Source organism: Aulonocara sp. 'chitande type north' Nkhata Bay, linkage group LG12, assembly GCF_057382095.1.
Source record: "Aulonocara sp. 'chitande type north' Nkhata Bay isolate Kocher_YH1m ecotype deep benthic linkage group LG12, A_spYH_male_GT1.1, whole genome shotgun sequence".
Lineage (NCBI taxonomy): Eukaryota > Metazoa > Chordata > Actinopteri > Cichliformes > Cichlidae > Aulonocara > Aulonocara sp. 'chitande type north' Nkhata Bay.
The window spans coordinates 36,076,966-36,092,712 of NC_141355.1; the positions used below are offsets into that span (position 1 = coordinate 36,076,966).

The 15,747-nt window shown below is 39.8% G+C and overlaps 2 protein-coding genes across 4 annotated transcripts in view; one reads left to right on the forward strand and one right to left on the reverse strand.

Moving 5' to 3' along the window:
- Positions 1 to 8,216, reverse strand: part of LOC147317998 (ral guanine nucleotide dissociation stimulator-like) — a 59,092-nt gene extending 50,876 nt beyond the window's left edge. The window contains exon 1 of the mRNA XM_086315425.1: positions 7,579 to 8,216. Coding sequence (XP_086171551.1) covers positions 7,579 to 7,599 — 21 coding nt within the window. The 5' untranslated portion in view covers positions 7,600 to 8,216. The remainder of the gene's footprint in view (positions 1 to 7,578) is intronic.
- ptges2 (prostaglandin E synthase 2) lies at positions 7,539 to 15,676 on the forward strand. 3 transcript variants are annotated; one of them, XM_086315429.1, is made up of 8 exons: positions 7,539 to 7,720; positions 9,356 to 9,764; positions 10,882 to 11,070; positions 11,470 to 11,525; positions 12,385 to 12,537; positions 12,873 to 13,073; positions 13,168 to 13,285; positions 14,630 to 15,675. In XM_086315429.1, exons 2-8 carry the CDS (start codon positions 9,465 to 9,467, stop codon positions 14,774 to 14,776), a joined length of 1,164 nt encoding a protein of 387 aa, XP_086171555.1. In that variant the 5' UTR covers positions 7,539 to 7,720; positions 9,356 to 9,464; the 3' UTR covers positions 14,777 to 15,675. The 3 variants fall into 3 exon arrangements, with proteins under 3 accessions (XP_086171555.1, XP_086171554.1, XP_086171553.1); XM_086315428.1 differs by having other exon boundaries at positions 7,604 to 7,625; positions 14,630 to 15,676; XM_086315427.1 differs by lacking the exon at positions 7,539 to 7,720 and having other exon boundaries at positions 8,940 to 9,764.
- The last annotated feature ends 71 nt before the right edge of the window (positions 15,677 to 15,747 follow it).

The window sequence follows — 15,747 nt, forward strand, 5'->3', positions numbered from 1 at the left end:
TACAGATTACAGAACAACAACAACAACAACAGTACTTGTTCTGACTTCTTAACACGAGACTTTCAAGGAAAGATCAAAAGAAACATGTAAACAGGAAAATATAACCTTTATGTTTGTTTGTTTCTATTCTTTGCTCAGCAGACTGAGCAAAGAATAGAAACAAACAGAAATTATCTATTGAAAACTGGCCTGTAACCTAGTTTAAATCAAGAAGATCTTTAAGACCCTGTCAAGGACAGGGTAAATCTGGTCCTTCACACTTTTTAAACTGATCTAAATATAATTTTTTGCTCCTCACAACTTTCAACAACATTAATGGTAATAATCTGCAAATTAATAAAAATGTTTTAATCTTATCTGATTTTCTCTGAGCATAAAAAGAGGTCGTATCTATTTGATATGAGATCATTTTTGTTTTGTAAACATCAAATTTGTCATTTTGATGTTCGCATCCACAATCCAGAGGGTTAGGCTTATTGTGCTGCTGACAAGAAACAGGCTTCAGAAAGTCAATGAACTGAAAAGAGAACTACAGAACAATATGTGTCTTTGAAGCTAATTTCAAAATGATGGAGATGTAAAGACAAGTTTCACTTTTATGTGCAGGCAGTTTTATAGCTGAAGGTTTGGCTAAGATTATTTTAATGACACTAAACATTCACTTTTTTCATTTTTTTTATTAAACCAACCCTTTCATATATTTTCTGTCATGCTATACTTATTTTTATAGAGCTATTCTAGTTTATTTAAGCTATTTCGTTTTAGGCTATATTCAATATTTTGGCTGCTGGGATAAATAAACATTGTTTTAAGTTAATGAGGAGGTTTGGGCAATGTGCTCATCCTATGAGATACATAAAGGATATAGCCATCATAACATGCTTCAGAAAAAATGATTAGGTATTTTACGCTCACTCTTTCTCTGTCAGACAGAGCTGAACTGTAAAAAAGCGATCTACATACCTACCCTCACCTATAGTCACGAGCTTTCTCCTAAGGGTGGCTGGCTTCTCCCTTAGAGACAGGCTGAGGAGTTCAGTCATTTGATAGGAGTACAGACTAGAACTGCTACTCCTCCACATCAAAAGGAGCCAGTTAAGGTGGTTCGGGCATCTGACACGATGCCTCCTGGGTGAAGTGTTCTGGACACGTTCTAGCAAGAGGAGGCCCGGGCCAGATCCAGGACATGCTAGAGAGATTTTATCTCTCAGCTGGCCTGGGATGCCTGGGTGTTTCCCCGGCAAAGCTCGAGGAGAAGGCTAGGCTGGGGAGAGAGAAGGAGAGATCTGGGCTTCTATGCTTAGATAGATGAGCAGATAAGCGTGAGAAAATGGACTGATGGATAGATGGACAGGATGGTTGGAAGTTATGGAAGGCAAAAAGAATGTGTGGCAGGTGATTTCACTTAGAAAACACAAGAACCAATCAGTAATGAGAAAAAGATGTCAGGAGGTGGAAAAGGAAAGGGGTGAATCTTATGTGTTCAACTTCCTGCACAACTATGACACTGTCATATTTAGGCTGCAAAGAACTTGTAAACATATCTTCAAGGTCAAAAATTAAAATTCATTATTTTGCTTTTACGTCAGGATTTATTTGCTTTTACAAAATGTTCCATTCCACCCCTTAACTGTCACATCAGGCTTGTGAAACAGGTGGTTGTGAGTTGGCTCCATGGTAGAACTGTGATCAAATATATTCCTTTGGTTAACTAAATGTTATAAAAGTTAATTAAACCATTACCCCCTAAAAAGTTAAGAGCTTTATGTAAATCAAACTGTACTTGAAAAGGCATTAAATATGAGTCATTTGAATGATGTCTTCCTATGATGAAGAGAGAGAGGTGCTAAAAGGAAAGCAGAACATTAGATCAGAATGACTTTAAGGTTTTCAGGCTCATGTGCAGACCGGTGCTCTGATACATATGAAATACATGAAAGGTTTAAAAAAATATTTTGTACAGTTGTGAGACAAACATTTAAGTACTTATGTAAAAGTTGGAATCGTGCAAAGGTTTTAGCATTAAAATGTACTAAAAATACTTGAACATACTCATAATGCAGAATCATATTCATAATATTATTGGATTAGAATCATTGATTCACTCCTTGGTATATAACTTAAATCTGATTGCTGGAGACAGCTTACACTGCTCATTTAATGCTTTGCAGATTTATCTATAATATAACAGCATCATATATTGGCAGGTTTATTTCTGCAGAGTGGCATGGAGTGCAAAGTACAAAACCTGCATCCAAATTATAATGGGGTAGAAGAAGAAAGTAGTATAAGGATAGGCACCGAATGCAATGGTAATCCAACCAATCACAGCTTTGAGTTCCTTTTTTGGGAGCAATCAGGCTGAAGTAACAAATAATTCTTATTCTTAATGTCAGCAGCCTGATTACACATTGAAATAAGAGTTTAAGGTTACTGAAATACCCAGTTTGTTCTTAGTCTTTTGGAAAACACAGCAGGAAGGCGACGCCGGTTGTGCAGGACAGAACGAGGATTTCACTCATAATTGTAGGGCTGTGCGATATGACCGACATAAGACATCTATCGTCCCGATAACGATATAAATTACAAAATTTTAACATTTTCTGTAAATTCTGTGAATCTCGGGCAGCTCGACTTACGTGAAGTGTTTCCAGCTGGGCGTCGAGTAGCTGGAGTCGAGTGTTTTAACCGATGCATGAAGCTATACATTTTTAGACATAAATTGTAACGGCCGCCGTTTTCTTTGTGAGTATTTATTACACGGCGTGCTGCGGGGAAAAGCCTGTTCTAACGTTTGAGTCTAAGGTTTATTTTTAGGCACCTGACGCCTCTTTTTTGTTTCTCATCCGTAAATACTCTGCATACTTTTTCACGTGATTCAGTTTATTTTGAAAAGTCTCAACAGGATCTTGAGCTTTATTGTGAAAGGTTTATGTGGAAAATAAACAAGCGGACACGCGATGGTGTTACCGTCGTTGTTGCTAACGACAACGCATAAAAACAGGCGCTTGTCTGTCGGTAGTGTGGTTATATTAAATATAAGAGAAAGAGAGAACTTTAAGAAATGAATATAGCCACTACAGCGACCATCAAAAGTGTAAAAATAATATTGCCGTAAACAGTTTATTTTGCGACGCCACAAAACAAACGATATATCGAACAGCCCTACATAATTGTGACTTAAAGTAGATCCGTGCCAACTGTAAACTGTATGTGTGACCATGTGCACAAATAGAAAGTTGACTTTTTCTCTAAGAGTGTAGCCTTGTACACTTCAGAGCTCATCCTGCTACTTTTTTCGGCAGTCACATGATCAACAAACACCAGTGACCCAGTTCCTCTGACACATACATGCCCATGCAATAACAATCCCTCCTCTGAGTTTGACAGATGATGTGATATGCTTCATATCATGAGCTGTTTCTCTCCTTCTCCCTGCTTTACATCATTCTGGTCCAAGTTCATATTAGCTTCTTCTGTCCAAAGAGGAAGGAACTGGCTTTTTAGCAGGATTTTTGAAATGAAGCCTAAAGCCAAAATGACTAAATAAGTTCAAGGAGCCTCTATGATACTTGGATGATAAACCATGGAAGTAATTCTGTAATAATTCTCATGCACTTTAAATGCATGTCTTCAGCTGTTTTTCATGAGCAGGACAGTTTCTGGAATCTTTCTGTTGGGCTTACTTTGTTTCTTTCAGCCTCCTTCACTTGCATCAGCGTCTCTTTTGACCTCATACTAAGAGTTCCAGTGAAAAGACACCATTTACTCATTGCTGTCATGCAACAACAGTAAAGCTCATTAGTCAACGATGTCCACTTACTTTTGAACCTCAGAAAATGGGGGGTGGTGTATAAAATGCCTGCCTAACAAAGTTAATGCAATACCTTTTTACCCTCCCTGAATTAAAGCGGAAAGTCAGTACTTCCACTATGGAGGTGTATGGAGCAAAAACTACAAAAAAAGAAGTGTCACCGTTCAAAAACTCATGGCTCTAACTGTATACAGATAGGAAAGAAAATACTAAAAATATAATCTATCTATCACATATGATTCCTAAGAGCAGAGACAGGCATACAAAGAAATTTCCGGACTCTTCTGCCTGTTCTGTATCCTGAAATCATCTTGTTTCTGGCCTGCAGAGTCTCTGGATGGAAAAATTTGCCTTCACTCAGCATGAACACGCCTGCAAATGATTACAGTGTCTACACACTCAAATCTAATCCTGTCACAAACGTGGACAAATGTTGGCAGCCCTGACACAAAAATTCGAGCTGTTTGCTGACCGAACAAAAACAGAGTGGGGCAAAACAAGTGTCATCAACGAGTGGAAATGTTACACAGCTCCTGCACTTTGCAACACTATTCATACACTTTGCCCAGCAGTGCAAAAAGGCTTCTTCAGAAAAGAGATTTCAAGGACAAGCCCTTCCTCTACATAAATGAAAAAAAGGAGAAAAGAAAAGAAAAACCCCGAGGACTAAAAACTGGAGAAAAAAAGTCTGATTCTTGTCACATTCCATCAGACAAAGAAGTCCGATATGCTTGGAGTGAAGTCAAGCTCAAGAATGGAGTGGTTTGTGCAGAAAATGGAGCGACAGAGAGGCTTACAGCTTTATCTGCGATTCCTACAATAGTACAAAAAAACCAAAACTGGGAGTGCAAATAAATGTTTCAGAAGCAGATAAACATCAATAATACCAGCAGCAGGAAGCAGGATTTACATGGAGGAGACAAAGAAGAATAAGGGTGTTTACAGTAAAATCCAGGCAGTGAGAGCTGAGGGTTAAACGCAGCCTTTGAACGGAGGCGGTGGGAAGCCTCACATCCATCCTGCTCGCCTCGCAGACAAAGCTCAGCAGTGACCTTTGACACAGATTCATCGGGTTTACTTGATGATTTCTAGCATGGAAAAATTATAGAAACAACACAGTGAGGCTGTAACCCTGTCTTACAGTTATGAGCTGGGACTTTTAATAGAAAAGACAAGAAAATACCATGACAGCATCAAATCACAGCAACCTCTCCCACTAAAAGAGAGGCCTTTTCTTTTAGTTAAATCAGCGGGAAGCTGCAAAATATATTTAATCCTGATAATGAACATGACACGGCTTATTGAGACTAATTAAGATTCTGAAAACAGTGCTTCTAACTATAATTAATGGAAACACCGACACAAGTCCAAACAGGCTTGCAATCAACTTGCCCAACATATTCTTTTTAGCTAGACTTTAGGCCAAAGTTTATATCGAACTCTGGGCCTCTCTGAGCTGACTGGTTGTAACTGACTGACTTTTATACCATTATTAGAATCATAAAATATTTTTACAAAAAGTAACACAAACACCTGCATACAATTCAGATTTTCCAGCTCACGCCTTTAGACACCAGGAGAGTAAACACTGCAAAAACAAAATTAATCAACAGGAACAATTTAAGGAAACTGATTAACTTCCCACTGAGTGACTGAAAGAATTAAAATCAGACACACCTCCTCACATCTCTGACGGTAAGATGTAACATTAACGCTCTGTTTATGGAAGCAAACAAGAGGAAGTAACTCCACCAACATCCCGTCAACACCACCTCCTGCCCTCCGTTCTTGGACAGATAAGATTATGAGTTCTATTGGTTGAAGGACATTTCCTGAAGCAAGTACCAAGAGGCAACAACAAGCAGAAAACTATCACTAAAAATAACTCATACTTCAGTTTATAAGCCTAGGAGACAAACAAGCATCTGCCTACTAGTTTTAAAAACTGTTCAGTGAAATTTTTGGCCAATAATGTAACCATAGACACGTCTTTATTAGGATTTCTTATTTGCCACTTACATTTTAAGTGAATTTACTGAGGTATGTTCGGTTTTTATCCATTTTCCAACTTTAAACCTTCAATATCTAATTAATCTATTTGTCAGTTTGTTTGAAAAACTGTTAAAAAATAGGACAGTTATTTATTTATTTTTTGGTTGTTTATTTTATTTTATTTTTTTTTACTGGAGATAAACATAGTGGTGAAAAAATATTGGTTGAATTGGTATTTTATAACAATTTTATCCATCCAGGACTTCATTCAATTCATACCTAACATTGTACAATAACAATTTATTTTTCCATGTAACAAAAGTTAATGTAACAAAATAAAAAAGACAAATGGCGGCATCAGGAGCGGATGCCTGACAAACTGTTATTTTAAATGTTGGTATTGGCCAAAAAATTCCCATTACAGCACGAGGGCTTGTTTGTTTACCTGGAACAAGAGCGAACATAAATAACACAAAAAAAAAGAAAGAAAAAATACATTGGTATCGCCACGAGCTTAATAAAATATCTGCACAGAAATCACAATCAGCGCATCCCAAATATTTTATAATGAAGATTTATTTGTTCTCCCAGGCACATGGGAGGGAATAAAAAACAAGAAAACAAAGAAAAAAACATCAGATATTATTTATTAGAATTGACCTGTTTAACAAGCAGTGACTTCCTAAAATTTTATAAGATTTGTTCCATAGAACAGAGGTGAATGTAAATATTAATAAAAAAATGAAAAGAAAATGTTGGCATCACAACTAGATATACTTTGGATTATTATTTTTGCCTGTTGGTATCTGCCAGAATTTCACAATTTGGTGCATCCCTAATAGTTTATAATTAATTTGCCTCCCAGAAACAAGGGTAACCCTGAATATCAACAAAACCAAAAGGGACTGAAAAAAATATCGGCATCAGAACCCGATATCTGTCAAAAAACATTGGTATTCATCTATGATTCCACAGTTGGTGAATCCCTAATCCTACTATAATGATTGTAAGATATGTGGTATATGTGTCTTAAGTGCCAGGTGGGCCAATCTGAACAAAACTTGGCACATATATAATATATATATCAAATATAAACATGTTTTTTTTTTTTAAATGTTTTTATATTTTGATTTGTCTTCTACATTATGTTCACAAAATTTTGTATCTGTGAAGAAATTCCATTTCAGTTGGGTAGGTGAGATGTTTAGAATTTTTCATACCATAATTACTGGTGACTCGAACAAATAATATAGTACAGATCTATTCTTTCCAGTCACGCAAGTGGGAATTAATAACAACAAACAAACAAATAAATAAATAAATGATTGGGGGGATCAGATTTAGATCCTAATTATTTTACAAAATGTCTTTATTGACCTAAAATTTCAAAATCGTGCAACCCTAGCTTCACAACATTGATAATGTCTTGTCGATTTAATCCCCCCAAAATCAAAAACACATTTAATTATTGTAAATGCTATGTCTTACATCTTTATATACAGTCTATGGCTTAAAGAGCAGCAGGAGAGAGAGTGGCAGAGAGAGGCAGACTTTAAGCCGGGGAGAAAGAGAGAGGGGGGGGATTATTATCATTAAAAATGTGCTGATCACCTGCATAAATTCGCCTTTACAGCCCGTTACTTCTATCAGATCACATCTGTGGCAGGGGTGCAGCACGCGCCCCATGTAGCCTAATTACGATACGCAAATGAGCTCAGGTGTGCATTTAAATACGAACCCGCTGACTTCACGGCTCTGTGCTGATTTCTTACCTGTTTTTCCAGCATGATCATTCTCTCAGTATCATGACCTTCATGGAGTGAGTATCCATGCGAGTTCTGCTTCAGCGCTAGACACACTCCTCCTCAGCCAGCATCTCCACGGACGAGCGAGAAAAATGTAAAAAAATAAAAGGTACTAATGGCTAACTGGCGTTACCCTTTGGAGGTTAGGAGACCCCTGCGATGTTTTATCCTTGAGATAAATGTCCTTGGTGACTTCAGCATGTCTTCGCAAGAATAAAAAAAAAGGCGGGGGGGCATTAAAGGAGTGTTTATTCATGGAGGAAAACACATCGGTCAGTGAGCAGGGAGGGGAAAACGGGCAGCTAACGTTAGCGTGCTAGCGTTAGCCGGCTATGATCAGATTTTTATTTGTCTCCTCGTGCCTTCATCCCAGTCACGCTCCAAAAACCGCACGGGGACGGTGTCCTCCAGCTCAGGCGCTCCCGAGCGAATCCCTGCCGCCGTTACTCGACGGCGGCATCCCAGCGGAGCGAAGAGTCCGAGCGGAGAAGGATGCGATGTGGCTCGACCAGTGAAAATGGATGATGCTGGTAGTACTGCTGCCGCTGCTGGCTGAGGGGGATTCTCCGCTTTCAGCAGGGCAGCAGGACGGTCCTCTGCTGCTGCTGCTGCGATCACAGAGAAAGTCGGAAAAACGACGCTCCTGAATGCACCACACGTAGACCGACGCATCCAGGGCAAAACAGGCGCTCCTGAACACACCTCAATTCAATTCAGTGCAATTCAGTTCAATTATGTAAATATTTTGCATTTAAAACACATTTATCAATTATTTAAAATAAAACAAAACTAACAACGACGATCTAAACACAAAGCCGTGTAAAACCTATGGCACGAGGGCCGGAAATAGCCCTTTAAAGGGGCAAACTTGGCCAGTGGATGTCTGTGTTAAAACTGCAGAGAAGTTGTCAGAAGTCCAATATTATTTACTGTTCAGTTCAATTTAATTTATGTGATATCCCACATAATTCCACAGGTCTGGAAATATATATACTTAATTTATTCCAAAAATTGAGAAAAATCCTGTCATAAAGCAGCTACAACACACACAAAAACATTCAGCTCAGTAAAACAAAGGTGAATGAGGAATAATGTGAATATTAGCAAAACAAAATAAAAAGACAAAAAGGTATCTCTTTGCTATTGTTATTCAGTATCAGTTTTAGATCATTTTGCATCTATTTGTGTCTGTTTTATGTTCTTTATGGTTGCTTTTACAATTTAATTATTGTTTCCATCTTTGCAGTGACTCTTAGTCTCCACTTGGTTATTTTTAGCATCTCTTTATGGCGGTTTCGCATCCTGTTGTTTTCCATGTAGTTGTAATTTGCAGGTCTTTGTAGTCCTCTGAGGTCTGTGATGATGTCATGTTTGCATCTCTTGGTTTTACATCTGTATCTGTCTCCATCTCACCCTATCCCTATTCCCAGCATCTTCTTCTGCGTGCCCTCTGCACTACACCCATGAACCTCCTCTGGGGTGTTCCTCTTTTTCTCCTGTCTTACAGCTCCACATTTAACATCATTTATCTAGTAAAGTTACCATCTTTCATCTGCACATGTCCAAACCATCTCAACCTGACCTCTCTAACTTTATCTGCTTGTTTGTTTGTTTTTGTCTCTTTACAGTTATTTTATATCTCTTTGTGGTGATTTTGCCTTTCTCTGTTCATCATTTAGCAGTTTTGCATCTATTTGATGTCTTTTTACCCCCTTGGTTCCCTTTTCATTGCACCTTTTCTCAGGTTTTGCCTTTGCGCGCCACTGGGGGCGGCACACACCCTGACGGGCTCAGCTCAGGGCGCCCAAACCCTATCCCTCGTGGTGCATTCTGGGACTTTATGTAAAGCCAACATGGCAGCCTCCTGCGCCAGAACACTCACTAAGGTCGGCTTGTCTTTTCTGGAGTCTCCAGCAGCCCGTCGGTCCGGCGCCTTCTCCTACCTGCTGGGGAATGTGGGCGCGCACGGATCCAGGAGGGCGTACGGCACCGGCGGAGCGGGGTTCCGGTCCAAACTGCTCTCCGGTGTGCGCCAAGGGGGAGGCAGGGTGCTGGGCTGCGCCTTCCTGCTGGGTGGAGGTTTGGGTTTATATCAGACTGTGAAGCTGTCCGTCCAGCAGCACCTGGCCGAGGAGGAGAGGAAGGTCAGTGAGGTAAGTGGGTGTCTTTGATCATCACCGTCTGCCTGAAGTAAGCTCACCTGCCTGAGGTGTGTGCAGCCCGGGTCACTTGTCAGACCCCAGCGGCTGCGGACATCTGCCACTTCTTCTGAATACTGCCTTTTATTGTGTTTCTACTGGAGTAGAAACACAATAAAAGCTTTCAAAATGCGCTGTTGTTTAGTTTTAAAATTAAGTTTACAGATTTGTCTGTAACGTTTTGCTTTTACTGGATCTGCTCTGTATGAACTACAGGCGGTCTGCTTTACGGTGTGTTAGTGGCTGGAGAAATGCTGTGGATCACTGCTGTCTGTGTGTCTGCAAACGTTTCCAAACTCTGGGCCTGGATCCCCTTTATCTGTACGTGCACAGCTGTAATAGCCATCAGCAATAAACCTTTGCAGTCACTGTGCTTCACAAACGTTTGCTCTTGAAGCCTTGAGGTGTTCTTGCACGTGGATATATAATATATATATATATATATATATATATATATATATATATATATATATATGTGTATATATATATATATATATATGTGTATATATATATATATATATATATGTACATACATATATATATTTATTAGTGTCGCAGAATTGTGCACCTCACCCTCCTTTCTTTCCCACACACCTGCACTGAGTAGGAGACGCTCTGTATCTCATTGTACATGTGTATAGTGACAATAAAAGGTATTCTATTCTATTCACCCACCTGCAATGTGTTGCAGGTTTAACTTAGCATTTATAAGCAGTATTATCACCTTATCAAGCACCACTAGCTTTGCATAATTCACAGTTCATAATAATCCTTATCTCATACTTGTCTCTCATGCTCCCCCTCAGTAGCTATATTCAGGTCCTGCCTCTTTAAACACCTCCTGCCCCACACCCCTTATTAAAAGCCCACTTTCTTTTGATTGGCCAGCTTCCATTAGCCTGTTGTGGAGTAGTATTAGTTCTTTCAGATCCATAGACAGTATAAAAGATGGACAGAAAAATAAGCTTGCATTCTTTTTAGCAGCCCTTTGCCAAGCTGGGGGTGGCAGCTCTTAAGTGTCCACATACTTTAGCCTCATAGCGCTCTCCTTTCCTCTGCTGCCTCCTTCCAGGCTCCAGGAGGCAGTCTGAAGCTGACCCTGTACCAGTACAAGACCTGCCCGTTTTGCAGCAAGGTGCGAGCCTTCCTGGACTACCACGGGCTGCCGTATGAGATCGTGGAGGTGAACCCGGTGATGAGGAAGGAGATTAAGTGGTCTACCTACAGAAAGGTGCCCATCCTGATGGTGGATGGTGAGGTGGTAAGACATTTGATGTCATCTTAAATCTTTGAGAGGGGGGGGGGGGCACTGTTGAGAGAACAAAGTTAAGACTTGTTATGTTTTTGTCAAACATTCAGACAGATTTTAATTTCTGGCATGCCTTCATAACCCTCACTCACCACAATTTATATATTTTATATTATTTTAAGGATATTGTCTTAAAATCCCAACACTAAGAGCAGTCTGAGGACTGGGCTTCTGGCTCACAGGAGTCACTTACTCACAGAATTTGTATGACAGAAAATAAAGAAAAGCATGTCCGCAAAAAAAAGAAGAGAAACCTTTGTCCAGTCTCTAATTAAGTACCTAAAAAATGTGCCGGTTTTTCCTGTGAAACCCTTCATGTCCTGCTCTATTTCCTTTTTTTTAAATCTGCAGCAACTGAATGACTCGTCTGTCATCATCAGCTCGCTCAAGACCTATTTAGTCAACAAGTAAGTTGTGACTTCCTTCACTTGTTATTTCATGAGGAATTTTGTTTAGATTTTCTGTTAATCACTTCGAATAAAGCTCTGAGAAATAATTTGATAGTGTAAAATCTATAAAATCTCAGGTGGGAAACTCTGTGGTTCAAATACATCCCACCCTGATCAGAGCATTAAAACTAAAATGCAGAAAAAACTATTTTAAAAGTCTTGTTATTAAAAAATGTTATTATAATGTTATTATTGTACTTGATGTATGTGAAGTTTATTTCTATATTTTACTGAGAAAATATTATAATTTAGAAAATATGCTGATTGTTATTCGACTAGTTAAATCCTTGGTCTTGTGTTCTGAGGGCAGGGTTTCTTATTTTGGTTTCCAAAGAAGTAACAATGCAATACATTTAAATAAACCTCACAGTTTGGATGCTTGGGTTAATATTTTAAGAAAAACATTTGTAAAATTTCTGTGGGGGGGTTAAGTGACCCACTGCAGCAAGTGTGTTGTTATTTAATACTAATTGTAAAAACATAATTTAATGTTTCATTCTTACTTCCTTTGGTGTGGAATACACTTGGATGTGATTTTTATCCAGCTCAGTGTTCTTGTCTTGAAATGGCATCAGTAAGCCAGTGTGGCCACAAGAGGAACTGCAGTTCCTCTTGTGGCCACATGAGGCTGGATCCAAAAGTGAGCACGTCACTATAGATGCCCCGTGTTAAATGGTCAAACTGTACACTAGAAATATATTGTCAAAAAATAGAGTGGATAGTTTCTCTCTTCATAACAGTTCTTAGTGGGGCTCATCCACCTGGATAAATGAGTTGGAGGCATCAAAAAATCTTTACCTTTGGGGTTTTTTTGCAGGAAGAAGAGCATGTCCGACATCCTTCGCTGCTACCCGGAGATGAAGTCGGTGAATGACAGGGGGAAGGAGGTGATCGAGTACAACAACAAGTACTGGCTGATGCTGAGCGAGGGCGAGACCGTCGCAGTTTACCCACAGAAGGAAATGCAGAAGTAAGCCAAGCCCTGTTTCTCACACGCAATTATTAGCGGACTCTTATTTTGAAAGGTAGCACGTGGGTGTAACCCAAAGACTGTGGAGCATTATTGCTCTCAGGCTTGTGATTGGTCAGCTGATATGAAGCCTCTACTTTTAGCAATGGGAGATTTCTGTTTTCATCATTCTAATGAAGATCTGTGTGATGAGCATCTGTTGGAAGGAAAAATCTTAAATCTGCATGAAAATGTGGTGGTGGTGGAGTTTTCTGCAAACTAAAGTCATGTGGTCCGCATCAGACCGCGACTCCATCTTTTCTGTGGATCGTAAATGTTTTCTGCTCTGATTTCAGAGAGGAGATGAAGTGGCGTCAGTGGGCTGACGACTGGCTCGTACACCTCATATCTCCCAACGTGTACCGAACCACCAACGAGGCCCTGGCCTCCTTCGACTATATCGTACGTGAGGGCAAGTTTGGTACTTTTGAAGGCTTCTTCGCCAAATATGTTGGCGCTGCGGCCATGTTTGTCATCTCCAAAAGGCTGAAAAGTCGGTATGTGGTGTTAGATAACAGGCTATCGCGTTTCTGGTAATTTTAAGGTTTTTGGGGACGTGAGGTATTAATTTTCACTCCTTTGACCCAACAGACACAATCTCCAGGACGACGTCAGGGAGGATCTCTACAAGGCTGTCAACGACTGGGTGGCAGCCATTGGCAAGAATAGGAAGTTCATGGGTGGAGATCAGCCCAACCTGGCAGACCTGGTGAGGAAACGCAGCTTAGGTCCAGCTCAGGCTTGGTCCAGGGTCCAACTTAGGCTTGTTACTAATTTAATGTACGTAAATTAGCCTGATTAAAGCTTCACCACAGACCGATAGAGATAGAAAGAGGTAGTTTTCAGGTCTGAAAAGTGAAGCCAGTGTTGAAGCAACTTAAACCTGTTTTCTGTAATGGTCAGCAGGTGCTTGAATAATACATCTTGTTCTGCAGATGTTTTAGAAAACACGCACTGATGGCCTCAAATACAAATTTTAGGTCTAGATTACTAATATTTTGTCCATGTGCCTGTTCGTTGTGTATCTCCAGCTGTTGATTTGCTCCACCTCACTTAAACTCGGCAGGTGTGATGCTGACGAGCTGAATAAGTGCTGTAACAAGTTTAATGTTGTGTGGATGAGCTGTTCTCATCTTATTTTGGCTAAAAGTTGGTTTCTGTTATCAGCGTTTCCCCTGCGGTGACTACTCCTGCTCCACGCTGCATGTTGGGGGCGGGGCCTACATACACGCTGATCCATGTTGGTTTGATTGACATTGTGAGGACATTCAATCCCATTATTGCCCTCTCAAGCCTCTTACCACTAAGTTAACCCTTAACATAACTTTAAAACTAAGTCTTAACCCCCAGAAGCGAGAGCTCGCCACAGTGTGTGATGTGTTTGCAGACCATCTATAAAGGACAGTTACAAAAATAACTTGGTTACACTCCCCCAGATGGAGGCGCTGCATTGGTGCCCAGTTTGTTCTACGTTTACAAAAAATGTGTGTACTTTCCTTTAAACATCTGTAGTTCAAAAGGATCATTTTCTTGCTGGTGTTCACATCAATGTGAGTGCCATCAAGAAAGTTACTCTTTGTATTTGTGCTTGTTTTAAAGCATAATGTTTATTGTTACTGTAAAAGTAACACTTTAATTACACAATTTTAGTATTTTTATTTTAGTTACTTTATGTAACAAAACCAGGCAGATAGCACTGGATGGAACACTTTACTGTGTGACTGACAACCATTAGCCAATGAGCATGTAGATCTACCTCACAATTCTAACATCCAATTTAAAAACACGACAAAATGGCTTCACTATGTCCATCCTTAGTATACAGTCCATTATATCCACTCCTTTATGACATCACAGAGATCCAAGAGCAGAAAAAACCCCTGAAATACGGCATTTCGACCAGTCCCTGAGCTTTTGGCTCACAGGGATTGCCTAATTATTTGAAACTCTGGTCATGTTTCATACAAGCAGCCACAATTTTAACAGTGAGTAAACTTTAGGAAAAAAGTTATTTTTAATCTTCAGGCTTTGCACCTGTGCTCTTCTGTTACAGTCAGTGTTTGGAGTCCTGAGGGTGATGGAGGGCCTGCAGGCGTTTGATGACATGATGGCGAACACCAAAGTGAAATATTGGTACAGACGCATGGAGAGCGCCACGCTCAACCACGAGGGTCTTAACGCTGAGCCTTATAAACACTGAACAGTAAAAGCTCCTGAAGGACGGCAACCAGAAGACGACCACCGCCAGGTCTTGTAGTGGTCACTCAACTTCCTGAACCTGTTAATTCTTGTGAGTGGGTTTTTAATTGACTCCATCATTAACAGAGCTGCTTTTGTGGATCAAATCTGCTCGTTTAAAGGTCTGTCATCTTTACTGGCCTCTAGTGGTGAAATAGACGAACTGCAACAACAATATCACTGAAACACTTGATCTTGTTTTGTTATTTTTAAGGAACAGAAAAGTCACATCTTCAGAGTACGGTTAAAGGAGAAATCTGCACATATTCATGCAGCTAGTCTTCTTCATCCACATATTTTTGAATTACTTTAGGTTTTTTCCATTCTCATTCATCAGGCAGTCTACAGTGTGGCTATGAACAAAATTAAACTGATTTCCAGGTCGAGACTGGTGTGTGAAGGAAAGACGTGATTGTTCCCTACGCTGGTTTGTCCTTTTGAACATAGGAATTTAGAAACTGGCTGTATAAATTATTTCTTGTAACACTGTTTATTTCTGAGCTAGAGTTTTACGCCTACTTATCTCACATGGGAAAATCTTGGAAATCAAAATCGTCTGTGCTCAGGACTGCAGAGTCTGAGGCTCGTTTCTGCAGCTTTGTGTGGAAAAACGGTTCATGTTCTCTGTATTTATTTCAGATGATTGTTCCTCTGATGCAGTGTCGGTCAAGCCATGACGAATCGATATGTTCTGCGACTGTTTGGGTAAAAAATGTACGAATAATCATCGAGCTGGCACCGAATGTGTTTAATATGCAATATTTCAGCCGCAGCTGAAGTAACTGTAATAAAAACGACTCCGTGTGCATAGATGTAAAAAGGTCAAATAAAAAAGGTAAACATGAAGGTTGTCTCTTTTTAAACCACATGTTGGTGCAGTTAATGTGTTACAGTTTTATAAAAATGTGTGTTTCTGATCTAAAACCCGCAGCA

Excerpts from the sequence above, each read along its gene's own strand:
- ptges2 (XM_086315427.1), top strand. The coding sequence starts at position 9,309 with ATGTCTTTTTACCCCCTTGGTTCCCTTTTCATTGCACCTTTTCTCAGG. Across the intron at positions 9,765-10,881 it reads AGGAGAGGAAGGTCAGTGAG|GCTCCAGGAGGCAGTCTGAA; the intron begins GTAAGTGGGTGT and ends GCCTCCTTCCAG. Across the intron at positions 11,526-12,384 it reads AAGACCTATTTAGTCAACAA|GAAGAAGAGCATGTCCGACA; the intron begins GTAAGTTGTGAC and ends GTTTTTTTGCAG.